Source organism: Chiroxiphia lanceolata, chromosome 5, assembly GCF_009829145.1.
Source record: "Chiroxiphia lanceolata isolate bChiLan1 chromosome 5, bChiLan1.pri, whole genome shotgun sequence".
NCBI lineage: Eukaryota > Metazoa > Chordata > Aves > Passeriformes > Pipridae > Chiroxiphia > Chiroxiphia lanceolata.
Window position 1 is genome coordinate 52,971,729 of NC_045641.1, and position 20,441 is coordinate 52,992,169.

The window sequence follows — 20,441 nt, forward strand, 5'->3', positions numbered from 1 at the left end:
GATCAAAATGCTGCAAAGAGTGTGAGAATGAATTTATCTGGTAACATGGACTTCAGAAGGGTGGAAAAAATACTGCGGAGATCTCAGTGCTTTGTCAGAAAGCAAGATTTCTGAATACTTTGTCTTATTCAGGGACATGAATCTAAATTGGGTTTAATCAGATTAAAGATCCCTGAGCTGTATTTTCCATCAAGTCTGAAACCGTAGCTTTGAGCAGCCCAATGGTGACTGGCCCTAGACAAAAGGAAGGTCCTGTAACAAGCCCTGCTATGAAGAGGTAAGAAAGGCGGTGACTTTACTGTCCCTTTCAGCTCAAATGTGATTTCTCAGGGCTTTTTTGGGGTTTTGTTAGGAGTACTCTTAACTGGTTTTGACAGCTGCAGGACTTACTGCAAGTGTGGCACAGAAGTCAGGAGAAAGCTGCACTGGAAGCTGCAGAGCTGAGAGTCTCCATTCAGATCTGTGCCTACCCTGCCTCCTGCCTGCCAGCTCCAAGCCTTCCTGCCTGATGGGTGACCGGGGTCCTGCTTGGCAGAGCTCAGCCACATGGCCCAGAACGTATCTCCCAGCCAGCCTTCTGCTTAAAGCAGAAGTATTTAGAAAGCCGGTGGCTTTTTTTTTTAGTGGGTGGATAGGAAACTCTGACCTATGTTATTTGTAACACAGAGAAGAATAGCTGGAGCTGAGTAATAGGAATTTCTTAATGTTTTGGAGGAGCATGAAAGAAGATAAATTTCATTCTTCTAGGACATTTGTAGAGGGCTGTAGTGGCTTTCAAAAGTGTAGTAGGCCTCTAGGTTAGCTGTGAGGCTCTGTGTGTCACTGTACAGTTATTCTGAGGCACTCTATGGCCTAAATCTAGGAGAAAAGAATCTGGTGGCAGGAAAGAACCATGTTTGATTGACACGATTTAAATGCAGAGTTGTGATGAGCCTCCTGGCTACTTTTCAGGCAATCCTAGCAGAAATGTTCCTGTAGCAAATCATAAAATCATAGAATAATAGAACAGTTTGGGTTGGAAGGGACCTTTAAAGGTTATCTAGTCCAACCCCTCTGTCATGAGCAGAGACATCTTCACAATCCAGCTGTGAAGTGGTTCAGAAATTGCCCTCAGCTGTGTCTGTCCCAAATTTCTGCTTGGGATTACTGTGCCTGTATGAGCTACTCCTGTGCCCCCATGTGAGGTCAACTGTCTTAGTCCTGCTCTTGCTTAAGTGCATGGAGATGAGTCTGTTGATTAGGTGTGATGTTGGTAGTACTCAGCAGAAGCAGAACACAAAACTAGAGGCTGTTGCTCAAACCAGTTCTTCTGTGATCATCTAAGATCAACCATGGCTATAAAATGCAGGTGGTCCTTGTACCCTGTGGTGCCAAATACTGGGATTCTGGAAAGGCTTTATGTCCTAGACATGCAAGGGGAAGCTAAAAGAGCGATTTTCATTTTAAAGGATTTAAAGGAAGTTTTTCAGATACATCAGTCTCCCTGTGAATCGTCTAGTGCATTTTCAAGTCCTAACAAAGCAAAGGGACTTCAGTTAACAATAGGTATGTTTGCTGCTGTGGGCTACTACACATGCTGTCGTTGGCCACTTTTGAACATTAACTCTTCCTAAAAATTTAATAGGACAGAAACAATGCTTGGTTTGTGATGATGGGCAGTTCAGAACTCGTCAAATGAAATAAAGTGAAAACCAAGTGTTGCGGGCTCGTGCTGAAGAACGTTTCTCAGGTTTGACACTGACGAGGGATATCTGTGAGCTGTGCTGGCCTATCTGGGAGATGATTCCATGGAGCCCGTCCAGCAAGCTGGGTCTCCGGCTTCACAAGCTGAGTGTGTTGGGTTGCAGACAGACATCTGTTTTGAAGGAGCATGTTTGTAGGACAGAGCAACTGTCCGTGTCTGTCTGTTCCGTGCAGTAGCTTCAGACTGCGGAGAAATTGTTTCAGTTCCTTATGTCCTCATTGATTTGGATCAGAAATTTTACATCTTCAGAGGAACAATTCACTTCTGCTTTCTTCTTGTTTCAGTTAATTTGGCTCGTTCTAAAGCAGTGAGGATTATCATCTGGACCACTTACATAGTTGTGCTGCAGGATCTCCTTCGTCCCTGACCTCAGTTAGTGTTAATGTTTCACACATCACATCTCTTAAAGGAAGCGGTTGCACCTTTGAAAATTAGAAGATCTGGCAGAGTCTGCTGAAATCTTGGGGTGTTTTAGGTCAGCTGTCAGCGATAGTAACCCGATCTATGGCAAATCTTTCCCTCCCTCTCCCCAGGGTGCCTGCTCTGCCCTTTGCATGCCAGTGAAGCTGATATGATCCAAATTAACTTTTACATCTGTTTACATTTATTTTCTGAGTCATAAGAGGTCCTCAGGAGCCACAGAATTAAGCCTTGTTTTCCTTCCTAACACTTTTTATATGGTATCAAACACGGGTTTTTATTCTTGCCCGGGATCAGATGCTGGTTTTTTCCATGTTAGTGTGCTGCTGGGTATGTGGCCCATCATGGGAATAACACGGAGCTGCACAGTCAGCAGAGGAACACTCGTTATTCTTGATGTCTGCTGTAAAATGGTGGCTCCTGCTCGAGATGACTTGGTGAGGTAATACTCATGTTCCGAGAAGTTTTCTTCTATCTGTGTATGAGGTCTGTTAATAAGATAGGAAAGTACAAGATGTTTTTTGGGTCAGGTTGGGTCTGACTTCTGACTGGATCCTTTAGTTTCAGTGATATATAAAGGGCTGCTGGGGTGGTGGTTAGAAGCAGAGATGTAAAATCCCAGGACTCAGTGCTGGCAAAGCAGCGGGATTTTTGTCACTCTCTGAATTACACTGCTGTGACTGCTATTTTATACTTTTAATGTAAACAGCATCTTTTTGGTGGCATGGCTGATCACCAGCCTTGAAGGAGGGATGCTACTGCTCTTTCAGGAGCAGAAGGGACAGAGGGTAGCGTCAGGTGATTGATCCACCTATTCAGTAGTCAGCTGCTCTTCCTTGACATGGAAGGAGGTTTTGCTATTTGACAGTTCAGTACTGAAGTACAGTTCAGTACTTCAGCTTGGAGCCATTTCATGCCACAGACCAGGAGAATGAGAGTGAATTTCATTAATAAGAAACTAGCCATCCCAAGCGGGCTGTGCAGCACCTGGGTCCTGCCTTGGTCTCTTCCCTTGGCTATGAGGACCAGGGATGAAATAACAGGGCTCTGGCTTGCCATAGGAAGCTCACTCTTGATGTGCTGCGGGGCCCTTTCTGCGCAAAGCAAGGACCCGGCTGTTCTCCTTCAAAGGACTAAAAGCAACTGAAATGAGACTGCAGGGGAATTTAGCAGTTTAATTCAAGACTGTGCATCTGCAGACCTTGCTGAGTTGTTGCATACCCTTGCACGCTCCCTGCTGTGCCTAAGCCATGACAGGGCTGAACCATTTGGTGCCCAGCTTGTACCTTAAGCTGGGCCAGGATCCAGGTATGAGAAGTGTGTTCTTGCGCAGTCCGAGAGGCATCTTGGACAGCATGTGATACATTGAGATTGCAGCTTAGTTACCATCACCTTTTAAAAGATGGTCCGTGGGTACCAAGAAAGGCAGAGGTGACTCTTTCTGTATACTGTTTATTACAGTCTTTACCTGGAAAGGAGATGTCCTGGTGCAGCTCAGTTAGCCAGGGCAGACTAGCTTGTGCCTGTCATTTAAGATAACCCTTTGTCTGCTGGCTGCTGTTTGTGAGGGTGTCTTTTTTGGTTTCCTTTCACTCAGAGTAGCCGTACCCGTTTTCTGAAGCCTTCTCCATGTATTGTGTAACCAGCAAATATCACAGATCTTTTGAATCTAGTGAGATACGCAGTGGAAGCTGTTATGAAACATAATTTTTGATTCTGGCCAAAGGCTTCATGGCCCTATAAATTTGATCCTGAATAAGTGTCTTTATATGTGATTTTGATTTTCTGCAAAATTTTAGTTACCCCGTGAAATAGTCTTTAAAACCCAAAAATTTAAAAGTGAGACTGTAGCTAAGGTCCTAGTTAAAAACCCAAGCTTTTATCACTATGACAGTCGAAACAGCCATCAGTACATGAAGGGCATGCAGGTGATAGCTGAGTAAATGAATGCATTTTCTGTTACGTCCTAAACCTGTTTTCTAGCCAATTTTATTCATGCCAGTGATGGCCAAGTTTTGTACATCTGTTAGCATCCCACTGAGAGGCCAGCAGAGCTGCTCACACCGGAGAAATGCCCGAGTAAATGCACCACTGAAATTAAGGAGGGAGTTGTGGGGGGAAGAGAGAGATTGTCGTGCATTCTCGCTCGACCGGATGCTGTCAAGCTTTTGGCTTTGTTGCTCTTAGTTTCTTGCTTTTTTGAGGTGCAGTATTAGAAGATTTAAGATCCCGTGGAGTCTTCAAGGAAATTATTTTCTTCCTGAGAGCAAGCACCCAAAAGCCCAGAAGAGGTGAAAGCAAAGCATGCACTCGTTGTGTTCTGCACCTCTCTGAGAAGTGGAGCACTTTTTTACTTTTTCATGGGTGTTTCTGCTTGTTTGTAAAGTAACCGGAGCTGTGCTCGTGAATATTTGAGGCTCTCTGTTGAGGTCTGGAGGGAAGTAAGGCCAAGGGAGGGCAGGCAGTGTGAGAACTGGAGAGGCAGAACAGGGAGCAGCCCAAGCTCTGCGTGGTTGTCTCAGCTCTCTTGTGCTAGTAGACTTCTCATTGGGATGAATGTGCTCTGAAATATTTATTGCCCTGTTTAAATATTCATCGCTGCAAAGGCAGTGCAGCCTGATGGCAGCAGTGGAGCCTCAAGGGACAGGGGCCACAGCAGTCCCTGGCATTTTCTTTCAGTAATATGATAAAAATATATTTAAAAAAAAAAAATCGGGCATTCCCCCACTGCAAGATTGACAGGAGCAGTCAGGCGTACATCTCGGTGTTTCCTCTTCGTGCCAGAGACTTGTATTTGCTCTCAGGCTCTTATGCTGGGGTGCTGCTCTTGGTTGCCAGATGCTAATGCTTTTTTTCCAGGCCTGTATCCTGGAGTGAGCGGCTTTGTTTAGCCTGCCACGGTGCGCGTGAAAGGGGATGTACAGAAGGGCAAACCGACTGGCTGAAAGGGTTTAAGTTTTGCATATCCTGTGCTCTTGTCTTTCTGTAGGTGCACGAGGAGGGAGAAAGAAGTACCTTTAATGCACTTGGCTGTGGAAGGTGGAGATCTGCTGGGAATTATGCAGGGGGGTAAATTTCACGGGAACCTCTGCAGTAATGTATTAAGGGAGCTGCAGATGCTGACAGGCATGACACTGAAACGGGATTGCCCTTATCTCAGTTTAGCTTTTTAAGGTTTATCAGTTTAAGCTTTAGTAAAATAGAGCAGTTTAAAAGTGGGACTGCCAGTAGTTTAATGTGAATATTTGGTATATCGCTACTATGAGACCCACACACGCTTTATGTGACCAAGCATTGATGTGGTGGTCGCAAGGGAGAGGGGCATTCTTCCAAAGGTACTGCTGAGCGTGGGGGCCACAGGAGCTGCATTAATTGCACCCAGCCCAGGAGAAGACACCTGAAAGGTGGTCAAATGTGCTGCTGACCTCGAGTTTTACCTTTCAGCTGTGCAGGTGGCCTGTGTAGGGGAGAAGTCTATACTGGTTTGTGGTTACAGCAGGAATTTGGTAAACATACATTAGCTGGAAGGCCTGGGGGAAAGAGGCTTTAAAAGGATTTTATAACAATGGGGAAATCTTTCCTGAGATACTTGACAAATTCACTGTGTACAAACCAGCTTTGTGCTGGCTTACATGGGCGTGCTTTAGAAGTTAAGCATAAGTGAAACAGGTAGTGGCAGTAACATATGCTAAATGTCCACGTAGCCTCTTGTTCTTGTATGAAGTGGCTTTCAGGTGCATTTTCAAGTTGCGCTTAATGTAGCGTAACTGTGGGCTGCTGTGAGAAGAATAGTCCCCCTCATCTCTCTGCCCTGGCCATATGTTCAGCCTCCTCACCACTTTGGGCATCGTGCTTAAGCAGATATAAAGCGAGACAGTTCAGTTTATGACCAAACAGATGACTATTGTTTGGATTAATTTTCTGGCAATGGCCGTGGCATGACAAGAGCTCTCAACGGCTGGGGAGGGAAACGGAGCAACTGATTCTGAGGCCAGTTGGTAGTTTATCATATTAGGTGGTACACAAAACTGCACCTATACTTTTCAATAGCTTTTCCCTCTCCATAAGGTGAAGTCATTTTGCATATAAATGTGTATGCTGCTGAGTTTAATCATTTGTTTATGTGCATTGACTTCCACTAGCTCTTGTTAGCTTTCCAGAATATTGTCCTATAGATCTGGCTTTAGATAGCCTCTTTTGGCTGTACATGTGGTGTGGGCCATTATGTCTCACTCAGGTACCTCTGTTTTGAGTGACATAATGTTTTCAGCACAAAGGCGCAAAGAGATGGAAACGACTGAGTCCTTCTCAGCAGCTGACTTAATGACTGTCATTTAGAAATCAGCAAACAAAATGAAATGGTGTCTTTTACCAGAGCTGAATTTATCAGTCTCAGCTTTTGGCTATTTCTTGATGTCTTTTTAAATTAGATTAAATATTATAAGCGTGTGGTTTTTCCCCCCCTCACAATTAATATACTTTCACAAAATAATCAGTTGCCACTTAATTTTTTAAAAAAATTATCAGCAAAATAAATTGGGCTTTTCAAGTTTTTCAGTGCACAGCCATATGGCTTTTTCCAGTCTTGTCGTCATTTCCGTGGCTCTTTTGTGTTCCTTTTGAATTTTTTAATTCTGTTTTTAAAATTCACGTATGTGAATTATGTGTCTTATTTTTCATCTGGCCAAGGCCACGTACCAAAGTAACAGTGCTTCCCACATCTTACTTGTTGGTAATATATCTGAACAGCTGTAGTCACTCTTTGTGCCAGGCTGCTGCACTGGTGAATTGCTTCTCCATGACTCTCTGCTCCTTTCCAGAACCTCTGCTTTCCAGGACACATAGTGGAGGCTTCCTTGAAAAATGGAAAACTACTCTTGGAACAAATGAGTAGCAGGAGATAGCAGAATGCACTGCTGGAATGGAAAGTAACTGTGGGAAGAAATCTGCGTTTTTAAACCGGCAAATTTCTGTTCTCAAACATGTGCCAAGTCAGTCACAGACTTCCTCCACCCTGTGCCCTGAGAGCAGCTTGATATAATATTGCTGCTGCGTGACTGAGTCCTGGTACTCGAGTCACAGATGGGTCCCGTTTGCCTCATCTCATCTCCTGTCTTCTGTATGGAATTCTGACCATATCCGTGATAGGCCAGGGGCAGTGAAAATATGACAGGACTGAGATGTTTAGCTGCTTGCACAAAAAGAAAACCCGAAGAGCCCCAAGAGGAGCTCTGGTTTTAAGTATGCTGTATGTGTCTTGTCCCCCACCTTTGCTTCGTAGTCACGTCCGAACACGTGGCTCCTCGCTATGGTTTCTGCCAGCTCTGCAGTTCTTTCTGAGGCATTCGGCTCTCTCCAATTGATTCCAGATGTGTTCTCCCCTTCCCAGCACTTTCTCCCTCCCTCCTCCTCCTACGCTGGCAGCAGAGGCAGGGCTGCTTTTTTTCCTGTGCGGTGCTGGAATTAGTGCAGGCAGGCGGGAGGACTTTCCTGCTGGCCACTGAAATCTGGGGAATTGAAGGGGCCTGTATAAGTGCAGTATAAGTGAAGCTGCCAGACAGGGCTTTAAGGTTTGTCTTTCCTCCAGGAGCCAAGTCAGCTCAGAGCAAGACCTCTGCACAGCTCGGTACTGCCTTCGGCTTATAGCCCTCACAGCAGGGAAGAGGGGGACGGGAAAGCCTGGTACCAAAACTGATCTTCAAAATCCTTCCTAGAAGAGCACTGGATATAGAGAGAGATCTGAGAGAGTCTATTACAGATAGCTGTGTCGATTTGAGAAATTCTTGTGACTAAAGTAGATACAAATCTTTCTAAGGGGCTGAATGAGCTTCATGAGGATTTAAACAGTCAGGAAAGCCGTTTGAATTCTTGACGTTGCAGGAATAACTCCTCACACTCACTGGGGTTTGGTGGTGTACTTGCAGATACACGATGATAGTCCATTTTGCAGAGCAGAGACATGGGATGAAAAATTGCTTATCTGTCCAGCACCAGGTACCTGACTGGGCTTGGAGAAGCAGCACTGGTTTTCTGAAATATGTCATCTGGAGAGTTACTGTCTTCCTTGAAACAAAGCTGTCTGAAGCGAGCAATCTGATTGCAGAATTAGCTGAGGTGACAGTAGATGTGACACTACCCTGACAGCCTGGTCAAGAGATACCATGGCATCAGGTGGGATTTTCTTCCCTGTTATATTTTCATATTCTGTAGCCCTTCTTTTTCTGAGCAGCACCAGAAACCACTGGTTAGCATCAAGAGTAAGGCAGAAAACCAGCACAGGAAAATCCTCTGAGCCATTTAAAGTATCATGTACATGAGTGCCCATATACCCTGATGCAACCATGGAACACTCCTGAAAGAGCAGTTAGCACATTCCTTCCCCACCACTGGCCTCTGCTTCCCTGAGAGAGGATCTGCAATCATGCAGCTGAAAGTGTGATTGGTTTGCTAATCTGCTGAATAGCTAATCACAGTTAGTTTGGATTAAACATACGTGACACATCTGCAGCACACTGTTTCTTAGCTGTGACTCATTTGAATTCTAGTCCGACAGAAGAAACTTAAGCGCCTTTTCCTGATGGTAGAGTAATCTCCCCTGTGTGGGACATGCTTCTGCTGCTCTGGGTGCCTGCTGGATTAACGTAGGACTAGATGTGTAGTATTTTGAGACTTTATTTTCATGCTGATTTGTTGAAAGCTAGTCATCTTATGGAAATCTTTTTTCCCCCAAGAATGTTTGACTGTGAATGTGAAGTGGAAAACAGTCACTTGGAATACTGCAGAGGTGGGGAGAATACAGCCAGGAGAGGTGCTAAAGGACCAATCTGGAACAAAAAATTGAGCCTGAGCTTTTTTCTTACTTGCTGGCTTTGTTGCTGAAGATATATCCATCCTGGTGACTTTTTCCTTTGTTCCACACCCCTACCCCCTTCTCCCCAATAATTCTCAGAGGTAGTTTCATTCCTAATATGGAATGGAAACAGATGTTGAGACCCCAATGTCATCTCTTGAAACACAATTCTCTCTAATCAGCCCCAGAGAGCGTGAATTGATTGAAAGCATTTGTTGGGATGTCTTTGTGCTAGTAACATTTAACTTTTTTTTTTTTTTTTGAATGGGGAATAATGTAGATTTCAGGAGCAGAAATCAGTGCTTTTTAAAATCTGAAAACTGTGTTTCAGGCTGGTAAGTAGATGTGGCCCTGGGCCTTATTAATGTTGCATAACTCTAAAGCTTTGGCTGTATCCAACAGGAAGCCTCTTTGCAGGTTGCCCAAGGGCTTCTTACCAAGTGTGTATGCATTCAGCACTGAGAGCCTGTGTTTGTGCAGAGCAATAGAGTAAAAGTTGGCCATTAGTGGACATGATGGTAGCATGGGGATGAGTGAGTGCTTCCTGTGTATAAGAGTAAGATAAGACTATAATTTTCTTTTATCCTTTCTTACAGAAGGGGGCTTGAACTTCTTCTCTATAAAGTTCTTAGATGCATTTAAAAAAAAAAAAAAGGCCAGCTGCTTTATTTTACAGAACAGTTTTTGGTGGCATGGAATGATAGAGTGTGTATTGGAAGATAACTTGTTCTTCCTTTGCTTTACATATCTAGGAGAGGGAAGGGCAAGATTAGATAATCTAGTGCAAGCTTGCACCAGGAAATTGAAGGAAACATGCCTTTAAATGGTTAGCTAGGTGCAAGCTTGAGTGCAGGCATCTCTTTTTTCTTTTTTTTTTTTTCCCCCTTTGGTGCAAGATTAGCTTATTGAGGCTTAACTTAGCCCAATGCAAAAAGCATTTCCGAAATGATTACATCCAGTTTAAATTACAAAAAAAAAAAGAAAGGCATACATATGAACTTATGAACTTTTCTCTGTTTTAACAGAACTAGCATAAAGGTCCAGCAGACATTTGCAGAACTACCTATAGATAGAGCCCTGCTTTTGGGAGGATTCAGGAGGAATTGCTCTTGTGCCCATGGTAGTAAAGTGAAAATCCAACATCCTTTTCTGTTACCCCAGTGTGTCGTAGATCAAACAAAGATCAAGCTCCAGATGTGCAGATGAAATACAAAACTTCTTATTACTGTGATCCTCTTCAAGGTGCTTTTATGATCAGCCCACACCAAGAAAGAGTGTTGATTTTATCAGTCTCGGTCTCCAGACACACAGGCATGCCAGTCTTGCTCTCTGGAGTTACAGAAATGCCTTTGTAGCGTGGACTTTGGGTGTCAGGTTAGGGTCACATACCCCTCTGAATCCAGGAACAGGTTTGTACAAAGATGAATGTGAGATGGTTATATCCTTTGTATATATCCTTTTCACCTCCAGATTTCCTTTCTGTAGGGATTTTACCCGCTCTTCCCATTCAGAAGCTAATCTGTAATGAAATGGCCATGATGGAGGAAGTGTTATTGCTGCATTTTTATATAGAGAGCTCATATGGTGTTTGTGGGTACCTGCAGGGTTGGCATGGCCAAGACACTGGTTTGGGGTGTTTGGGGAGTTGGAAAGCCATTACTTCATCATCCTGTACATCACTTTCCCTTGTGTTTGAGTATCCTCATGGCCCTAAAGAGCAAAAGCACAGTTTTAAAAATTAAAGCTTAGGTTCTATGTGCTGTGAGAGCTACCAGTGTAGGGTGGGGTTCCTCTCTGGTGTAATGAAATGCCCCAACCTCTGTTTTTCTGGAAGCGATAATGCTGGAGTTCCGGGTGTGTCTGGGGAGCATTGTTCACGTTGGTTTGTATCTATTCCCATTTGTGAAGAAATTGTTTGTTATCAGTGGGCAAATTGTGGGATTGCCTGGGGAGAGGGTTAATGCATGCTGGAGACTGCAGCTCCCTGGCAGCCTGAGCTCATCCAAGAGCTGGTGCCCATGGCCCTTCCCTCCCCAGCTTCTCCACCCCCTGTCCTTTCTGGCTCTGATTCTCCTCCAGCTCCTTGCCAAGGCATTTCAGCACTCTTAAGTGGCAACAAAACTAACCTGACAACAAAAAGTGAGTAATTTTTCTTTTTTCCCCTGGGATATGTGTTGAAAGGGCTCAGCAGTGGGCAGGCTGGCAGGGAGAAGAGGGCAGGAGTGCACAGCTAGAGGTGGGATGGTGACAGCTCCAACCAGATCCTCTCTGAACCTGCAGCTCAGAACTGGGAAGGGAGACTGTGTTGGAAAAGGCTGAGAAGAGGACCCTGCTAGAGCAGCTTTTTTGTTCGCCTGTGAGAAGGGGAGGGGGAAAAAAAAATCCCCAGCCTATTATTATTTTTATTATTATTGTTTCTTTTGCTCCTAAGCAGGAGCCTTGTATGGTAAACCGTTTCTCTCTCGCCTGTGTACAGCCGGGGAGCAGCGCTTTGCTTCCTGTACCAGAGCTGTGTGTCACATTTGCGTCCCTGGCAGGAGGCTGTGAGCTGGGTTGTAGAAAGGAGACGGTGTGGTCCCTACATCCCCCTCACTTACAAGGATCCCCTTCATGCAGAGCTGAGGGTGGGCAGCGGCTCCAGGTTGAACAGTCGTGCCAGGCTCTTCAGATCCCAGCTACAAACATTTTTGCTGTTTACGAAAGGGATTAGGTTAGTGCAGAGAGCAAACAGTGTAGGCTGGAACACTCTGGTCTTCACAAACAGGTTAATTACCTCCCTTAGCTGCAAGTCAGTTGCTTCAAGGTTTCATAAAATTAGTTCAGTGAAGATATACCTATTAGAAACCCTATTCCACTAATAGGCTTATACTCACATCTATACCAGTGATTTGGGGGTTAGCAGAGTTCAAAGGCATTTTTAAGAGATTATTTGATGTTTATATGCTGTACCATTTCTCTGCGCCTTTCTGTGATGCTTATTGTAGGGTTATGGATAGCTCAGATGGGTTACCTCGTGGCAGATTGCCATGTCTGTACAGAAATTGTACCAGTTTAGCTTTACCAGGTTAATAATTTTTATTTGGGTAGTTATGCTTTACTAAATATGCGTATTATGGTGTACCAATACAGAAGAGATCTGGGGCTGCATTGCTATAAGGCTCCTTTCATATTCCTATAATTACATCCGTTTCTCTAATGAGCAAAACAAAACCACTCCTTCACAAAACTCACTGATCTTTGACAGTTTTATGGAAGTAGGAGGCCTTTGTGTGCATTTCTGGTGTTTGCTCTTAGCGCTCCAGTGCAGTGATCTTGGATCACCACCTGCTGTCTGCTGAAAGAATTCATCCTATGTTGCATTTGCTGAACCACTTTGCTCCTTGTTGAGACATCATCTCCAGTTCCCGCCCTTCCACAAGGTACCACTCCGTGCATTTACTTACCATTCCTCTGCTTAGCTTGGAGCTACAAAGTTCGTTAATTAAGTTAAAGCTGCATAAACTCCAAGAAATGTGTCCCCATTAGGGATTTTCACTGTTTTAGCTAATTTGTTTTTTAAACAAAATATGGGACGGATTTGTAATGAGCAGTGTAGGAAAAACCCTGACTTAAGGAAGAAAGTTGGCACCTGCAAGGACCTGACTAGACCTTTGTAGGGCTGAGAATAGGGAGCCCAGATGAATATCCATATCCTTCTTGTGCTCTGAGGTCTTGAGTGCTGATGAATCAGATGCCAACATTTTGCAAGGGAAGGGCTGCTTTGAATTCCCACCTGTTGTGAATGAATGATTTCTGTGGGAGCAGAGCAACAGAATGAATAGCAAACACAGGAATTACTTCTTCTTTTTGGAACTTGAGGTTACCATGTATCCTATTGAAGTGTTTTCCTTTTTTTAAGCAGTATGTGTAAATTACACTGAGTTCCACTTGCGCTGACCAGCCTTTCCCAGACTGAGCATGGGATGACAGCTATCGTGGTTGGTGCATGGCAGCACAAATTTGTGGAGGGAATTGGATGATCTGGAATTGCCACAACTATTCCTGCAACCAAATGTCCATCACACTCCCCTCCTGAAGACTGCTGGCCTGATGCATTGTGGCCGAGAGAAGTGTCTGTCTGCTCCTGAACATTAGTTAAGATTTATTTCATGCCCTCACAGAAGTTTAAGATGACACTAGCTTTTGGGGGAAGCTGCAGCCAGGTTTTCCTAGTCTCGTGATGGTGTCCTTGTGTGTGTTTGGGGATGGTGATTGCCTTGGACATACCTATCTGAGTTTCTTGTTGCATTTAAGTAGATGTTACAGAGATTTTCATGACTAGAGCAGGCAGGACTGGCAATACAGTGAGGTATGTTGTCAGGATTGGATGGGCAAAATACTTTCTGTTGAGTCTCTCTTCCCAAGTACGTACCTTCAGCTGGAAAACTTGGGGTTTCTTCGTGCTCTTTGTACCTCCTGAGAAGCGTGAGAAGCAGCACCTCTGACTGCAGAATTCTCTATGGTGGGTTAGAATGAGGGAAAGGAGTTCAGATTCTATGTTTGAAGATTAATGGGGGTTTTTTTGTGTGTGTCCTGTGTTAGTTCTTGAAAATATAAAGTATGTAAACGTTGAAATTTAGCAGACTAACAGAAGAGGTAGAATCTCCTCTGGGTTTGGAGGATATCAGTATGCTGTGAAACCTGCAGAGATCTCATCGGGGGTCCTTTTCTGCAGACACTAGTGGAAACAGAGAAAAAAGTAATTCTAAAGCACCGAAGGAAATTAAAATTACAGAAAAAAATCAGATGGGAAATATGTCCATAATCATATAAAGAGAGAAATAATTTGAGATACAGATACTCCATGGGAAGATGAAACCTGGACAAACATAATGGTGATAAATCTCCAGATAACCTGAGACATTAAATGAAGGATACATTTGTAATAAAAGATATATGATTTTTGCATGTTAATGCGATTTGGGGGGGGGGGGGGGTGACAATGGTATTAAAAACATTCATTCTGCACCAGAAATCCTTTCTTTGAAAATCTAAGAAGGTCAGAGAGAAGTAATAAATAAAGTTACCAGGATATTTTGGCTTGAGAGGTGTGATTAAACTCAAAATAAATACGTATTATCAAAACGCCACAAGCAACAGAAGAGAGAGTAAGCATTTTTCATCCTTCATGCATTTGTAGATAATTGAAGAAGGGAAAGAAAATATTTAAAAAGGTTGCAATGCATTTAAACTGGAGGGAACAGTATTAACTGAGGGGTAAAACCACTGAAAATAAGATTATACAAGGTTCATGGGCTGGCATTTTAAGTAGTCTAAGAGTGAGATTAAACAAGATGCTGGACTGTGTCCTTTGGGGAGCAGCCCTGCACTGTAGAGAGGATGGCAGAATAGGTTTTGTTTAGGGCTACTGGCTTGGAAATCTAGCTTGTTCTGAGAAAATTGGAAATAGTTTCTGCACCTGCATCTTTTCTGGGGTTACCCTATCAATTTTTTAATTTAAAATAAAAAATCAGTTTCATATTTAGTCCTGTTTTAAACGTAAGAAAGGGGCAGACAGTGTGGACCGTAGCACACAGACAATCAGATACAATGAAATATTGTAAGCAGAAGAATTTGGAAAGGAGGCAGTATGTGGACAGAATGGAGTTGTCGTGTCAGGGGATAAACAGTGTGAACAAGTGAGCGATAGGGTTGCTGATACCTGGTTTGCAGTGGGACAACCATCGTTCTGCCTCTCCTGCCTCCTGTTTCAGAACTCAGCTCTGCAGATCTTGGTGAGTTTAGATTGAGTCAGAAATGCCTTGCTTTGAAGCTGAGAATGGCAAAGGAATGAGCAGAAGCACAGTGCTGGTGGAACTGCCCTCCTTTTGGGGGAGAAAACTAAAACATCCTGCCCTGCTTTCAGAAAATGTGCTTGGTGTGAGAAAAAACCCCTGCAGACCCGCGAGCACACGACGCAGGGCTGCAACGGCTTGGGGGAGTGCGTGCAAGGAGCTGAGCACTGGCCGTGGCTGGCGTGCGTGCCTGAATTTTTCTTTCTCAGATAAGGCTGCAGAGTTTTGTGTTTCTGCAGGCAGCAAGGCTTTGCAGTGGCTGGACTTGAGTTAATGAAACGGTCCGTTCCCGGCGCAGGCCAAGGCTTTAGCTTGGCTCCGCTAAGTGGTATTGAATGCCCTTCCCTCTCCTTCTCCCCAGCTGCGGGAGCGTGTGGCCACGTGGCCCCCAGGGGAGGCAGACCAGATAGACTAATGTCAGAGCAAATTTGGGATTCAGCCAGTGTCTGAATGACCCGGTGCTGGCTGGAGGTGTGCTGCGTTTATCATTGTTTCCTTCGCCCGGAAGGGAAAGCTGCAGGTAGGCTGATAAAAGGAATTAGAGGTTTGTCCAGCTTCACTGGAGGTCTGTCAGGTCCTGCGCGCTCTTTGCTGAAAGGCTGCCTGGTAATTCCCACTCTGCCTTTCCTACCCGTGGGATAAGGTCTGTTTCGCTTTTACTCCATTGATTTAAGCATGCTGGTGTTAGAATAGGCTCGAGCACCTCCAGACTTTATGGGGGAGGACCCAGGGCTGGAACAGCAGCCAAAATTTAAAATCAGGATTAGTCTGTTGACATGCACATAAATCAAACAGCCCTCCTATCATAAATCTTTTCTGTGGATTTTTTTCTGCTGCGGCAATGAAGCAGTAGGAGCAGTGCAGCAGCCTGGGCTTCCCAGGGTTGGGCTTCAATGTCAAGGCTGTTCTCCTTCACCCCCGGTGGCTGAATGCAGCTCCCTGCTCCCCCTTTGGTGAGATCCCTGCAGAGGCTGCAGAGCTGCATGCTTTTTTGTTTGCTTATTGTGGTTTTTTTGACATGATGGTGTAACATTTTTTACTGTTTTTTTGGGATTTCTTTTGCATGGTCAGGTCTCTGTTTCTGAGTCATCTGGTTGGTGTCAGCAACATCTAAGACAGTGCTAAAAGCTTCTAAAAAGCCCACTATCCTAGCACAGAGGTCTCTATGGGATACCCAAAGCTAAGGGAGGAGTGGCTGATTAATGTCTTTTGTGATAATAGGGATGCTCAGGAATGGGAAAGAGTGAGTGTGCTCCAGGCTTGCAATCTCAGCTCAGTTCCCTACAGGTCCTCGGTGTCTTCTGCCTGGCCAGCAAGCAGCAAATTGGATATTCCAGCAATTGATACCTGAGCACCTGTGCTGCGTACTCAGTGCTGCCAGAGCAAAGAAGGGGGCTTCTGCACAGATGGGTTTGAAAAAGTAAACTTTTTATTACTGCAACATAACAGAGAGTCATGCTCTGAACCACATAATGTGCTTGCTTGTGAGCAGAGCAATGAGTGTCAGGCTGGAGGAGATGGACCCAGTTACAGTACTTTCAGGGATATTAAAGAAGCCTGATCTTCTTTCTGTGTTTCCTTCTCTGTTCCAATGTTTCAGTGTCAGCTTTACTGTGTGTAAAGCTTTGTGTGAGATCACAGGGGTATGCAGTTTGCAAACTCCATAATTTTTTCTCCATGTGCCAGCCATTAGCAAAAAAGTTGCTCTGAAAAGATGAAGAAAACAATGTCATGGGTCAGAGGAGTAAGGCATGCTCTTTTTGATAGAACAGGTAATAGAAGACTGTGTAATATTATGGTGATGGTGGGTGGGATGTTCACATGTACACGTGTGTGTTGTTTCTCGGGCTGACGTTTTGATCTACCTTCTGTAGTATAAATCTGTTTTCTCCTTTTCCTTTCTTCAGGGTAACCAGGAGCCAGCAGCAACTCCTGATGCAATGGTGCAGCCATTCACCACAATCCCATTTCCGCCACCCCCACAGAATGGGATTCCCACAGAGTACGGGGTGCCACACACTCAGGACTATGCAGGCCAGACCAGCGAGCACAATCTGACACTCTACGGAAGCACGCAGCCGCACGGAGAGCAGAGCACGAACACGGCCAGCACGCAGAACGGATCTCTTGCAGTAAGTGCACAAGGGTGCAGAGCCAGGAGAGCAGCACAGTGCTTTGGGGAAAAGCAGACATTGATTGGATTGCTATTTCTTAAGTATATATTATACTGCAAATCAGCAGCAGACTTGAGAAGGAGAGAATTATAAACAAAACGTGGCTTCTGACCTTCCATTACTAGGTTTCCATCTTTCCCCTTGTGAATTGGTGTCTGCAAAGAAAAAAAAAAAAGGAAAGTAGTATTTAAAATCACAATGTTGTTACCATAGTGGTGTTATCCAAAGACAGTCTTTTATAAAAGTGTTAATAACTTTGTGTTAATTGGCAAATGGTTCAAATAAACACGATGGAGGCAAACTCTGGAAGGTTGATGGTACACAGAATTAGGGTGAGCACATGCATTTTAGGTGTAATCCCAATGTGGTTTTGTTTTCAAGAAACTGCCAGAGTAGAAAATCACTTTTATTTGACTTTTTGAAGATGGCAGGGAGCTTCAGAGGGCAAAGTTAGGAGAGGAGCTTTTAGCTAGTGGTCATCCATCTGCCAAACCAAGATTTTTAGCATCTTCTGTATTTTTGCTTTCTTCTTCCCATGGCCTGGAACTGGCACTGGGCAACATGCTGGCAGATTATCCCAGGAAAAGCTTTATCCACCCCTTAAGCCACTTGTTAAGACTTAACTTCCTAATAAAGAGCCTTATGGTGAGAGCCTTCAGCGCTCAGGGGCGGATTTAATCTGTTAATGCTTTCAGTTTTACTTGTAGTTGGTGTTTGGCTTGTAGAGATTATTTTTTTCCCTGGTAAGTACTGAATGAATTCAGTGCCAACAGTTGGAAGAACTGATAGTGCCAGCTCAAGTGTGCACAGTTCCTGGTGTGTGCCTCTGCTCCACTGCAGTGGCTTGGCTCTATTGGTCATGACTTTGTGAAGATATCTTTGATTTCATCCTGGGAATGCCTCAACTTCAGCATCTTGAAGAAACAAAAGAGTACAAACCCTGTAAGGCACATTGATAGTGTGTAAAAGGAACTTTGAGTGCCTTACTCTGTAAACACAAACGTAGATGAGAAGAGGTCAGGCAGGAAATAAAACTTAGAGCTGGTGCAGTGTGCAGAAATGCAAGTCATCATTTTAGCACCAGATTGTCCGATGTCGTTCCAAGCTGTAAGATTGGGGCTGCCCGTCTCCAGCAAGCAACTTTCTCAAGCACTGCTGGTTGGATGGGGAAGCTGGAAATAGGGAATAAAACAGGGCAGTGGTTTTCCCCATGTGTTTTTACTGTTCCCATCCTTGTCCAGAGCTTAAGAGCATTTCTTTTTAATGGAAATGATGTGACTCTTGACCTTGAATGTAAGTTCTTGCCAACCTTCCTGCTCCTCTTCCATATTAGGAGCCATCTCGGTGGCTCTGCAGGGCTGAGCTCTGTGTTTTATCAACTAAAGCTGGCTCCAAGGAGCCCACAGCGTGTGGCTAGCCTATGAGGAGGGATTGGGAGCCCATCTGTGCAGAGGGAGTGTTGCTGGGAGACTGCTGGGAGGCAGTGGTGTTGCCAGGAGTCTGCAGAGGGAGCCTGACTGGCAGGGGTTTATCCAAGAAACAGGCTGAATAACACACAACACTTGTACTGGCTGTTGGAAACAGGTGGGCACATCTGGTGTGACCATTCGATGTAGTTAAAGTGTGTGAGCTGAGCATGCAGAGTTAGGCTCAAGCTGGCTGGGAAAGGGTGAGGGCACAGACAGGGGTGTTGCTGTGACTGTTGTGGCTGGGACTCATCAAGCCCAAAGGATCCCAGATGGTGGCACATAAAGAAATCCAAGGAGAGAGAGGGGGGGAAGGTGCCTCAACCAAGGGTCTTTCACATGCTGCTTTCACATTCACTGCATCCTGGATCTTCCAAGTCCCCTTATCTTTTTGTAGAGGACTTCTTCTGTATGAAGTTACTTTTATTCTGTGGGCTGCCTTGGGATGTAATTCCATGTAACTTTTCTCCATCTCAGTACGCTGATTAATGATGTAGGATCTAGGAGAAGGAAGAAGGCTCAGTAGTTACTCAGGCTAAAGTGTGCTATTAAAATATACAGCAGAACAGGTTGGGTATTTCACCTTAAACATTTACAGGTAATGTCAAGCACCTTGTCCATTACATGCACTGGTTATTGCTTGTTGGATATACGTGTTCAGTCCATGTGGACTGCTATGCTTTAAGGTATCTTTTCCTTTCACCATTTTGTTATCTTACTCAAACAAAAGTGCTAACTTGAATAGAGTGAAAAGTCATCAGGGGTGAGGTATGAGCCTTCCCTCCCATTATTGTGACTGACAAGCACAGTTGCTGTCATTTGTGTGAAGGTGATACCCCAGACCAAACAGCCAGTAGGTTTTCTAGCTGCTGACTTGAAGCCTGTGCTCCCATGGGATGATTCAGAAATTCATTCAGCCAGACAGATAAGTTCCCTGCTTGCTTTTAAGAACAAGGCCTGTGCTTGGTCCAGTTGTCGGGACAGGGTGAGATAGCAAAAGGTGTGGTCAGATGGTGGGGCCTTCCTGCTTTTCAGGCTGATAGCCTTTAGGATAATTGCCAAAGTAACAAAGAACATGGGGTGGCTTAGGGGCCCCTCATGGAAAGGGCAATTTAATCTCGTTGGTAAGATGCTACACAGCAGTGTGAAGGGGTCTATAGCAAGGTCCCTAACACACCAGGTGGGAGCACCTTTTCATAGAAACTTGGCAGATTCTTGTGGGTGAGTCAGATTGAATGATTTGAAATTAGCAGTGGTGTCTGAGTTAATAGTGGTTTGGAAGCCTGAGGTCAAAGATCAGTAGTGAACTTACGTAAAATAAACTCTGAGAGTCAAAGTCCATGCCTTCCTATGCAGTCTAAAAGCCCTGAGCAAAGGGGAACGACTGGTTGGTGTCACCAGCTAAGGATGAGCTTGGTTCTGGTAGTATGAGTGTAGTGGAAAGCATTCAGAGCTTTCAGAACAGAGGCATGGAAAAGAAATCGACACAATAGGTAGTGTAATACAAACAACTTCATATTTTAGAATCTTTTTTTTATTTTAGGATCAAGCTTCATCTGTGGAGCTTTGTTTCTTGCCTGGCATGCAGATCTCTCATACTTCATCTCCAGGCATCTGTCCTTTCTCTTGATACTGTCCCAAAGCACAGCTGAAAGAACTGGATTAAAAATAGACTGAGGTACCAGACCATATTTGGCCTACTTGGTCTGCCTGTTGCAGCCTGTCTCTTACACAGTTGACACTCTGCATTTCACTACTTACAGTGCTGGGTCGCCTGTTTTTTTCCCCCTTCCCCCTTCTTGGTTTACTTTAGTGCTCTTATCCCTAATGGAGACACCCAGCATAGTTAGCTGCAAGGGGAGATGCTAATTAGGCTGCAGTACCTCTGGCAGCTGAGCTGATCTAAAAGATTCACTGCTATCAGAAAAGAGATATCTGGCTCCAAGCACAAAC

The 20,441-nt window shown here is 44.5% G+C and overlaps 1 protein-coding gene across 7 annotated transcripts in view; it reads left to right on the forward strand.

Annotated features, from left to right (window-relative positions):
* Positions 1-20,441, forward strand: part of RBFOX2 (RNA binding fox-1 homolog 2) — a 173,552-nt gene that overhangs the window by 94,589 nt on the left and 58,522 nt on the right. For all 7 annotated transcript variants that reach the window (XR_004357380.1, XR_004357377.1, XR_004357379.1 and 4 more), the window contains one exon: positions 16,756-16,980. Coding sequence is in view for 3 of the 7 variants with exons in the window: in XM_032689497.1 (XP_032545388.1) it covers positions 16,756-16,980 (225 nt within the window). In the remaining 4 variants the exon portion in view is untranslated. The remainder of the gene's footprint in view (positions 1-16,755; positions 16,981-20,441) is intronic.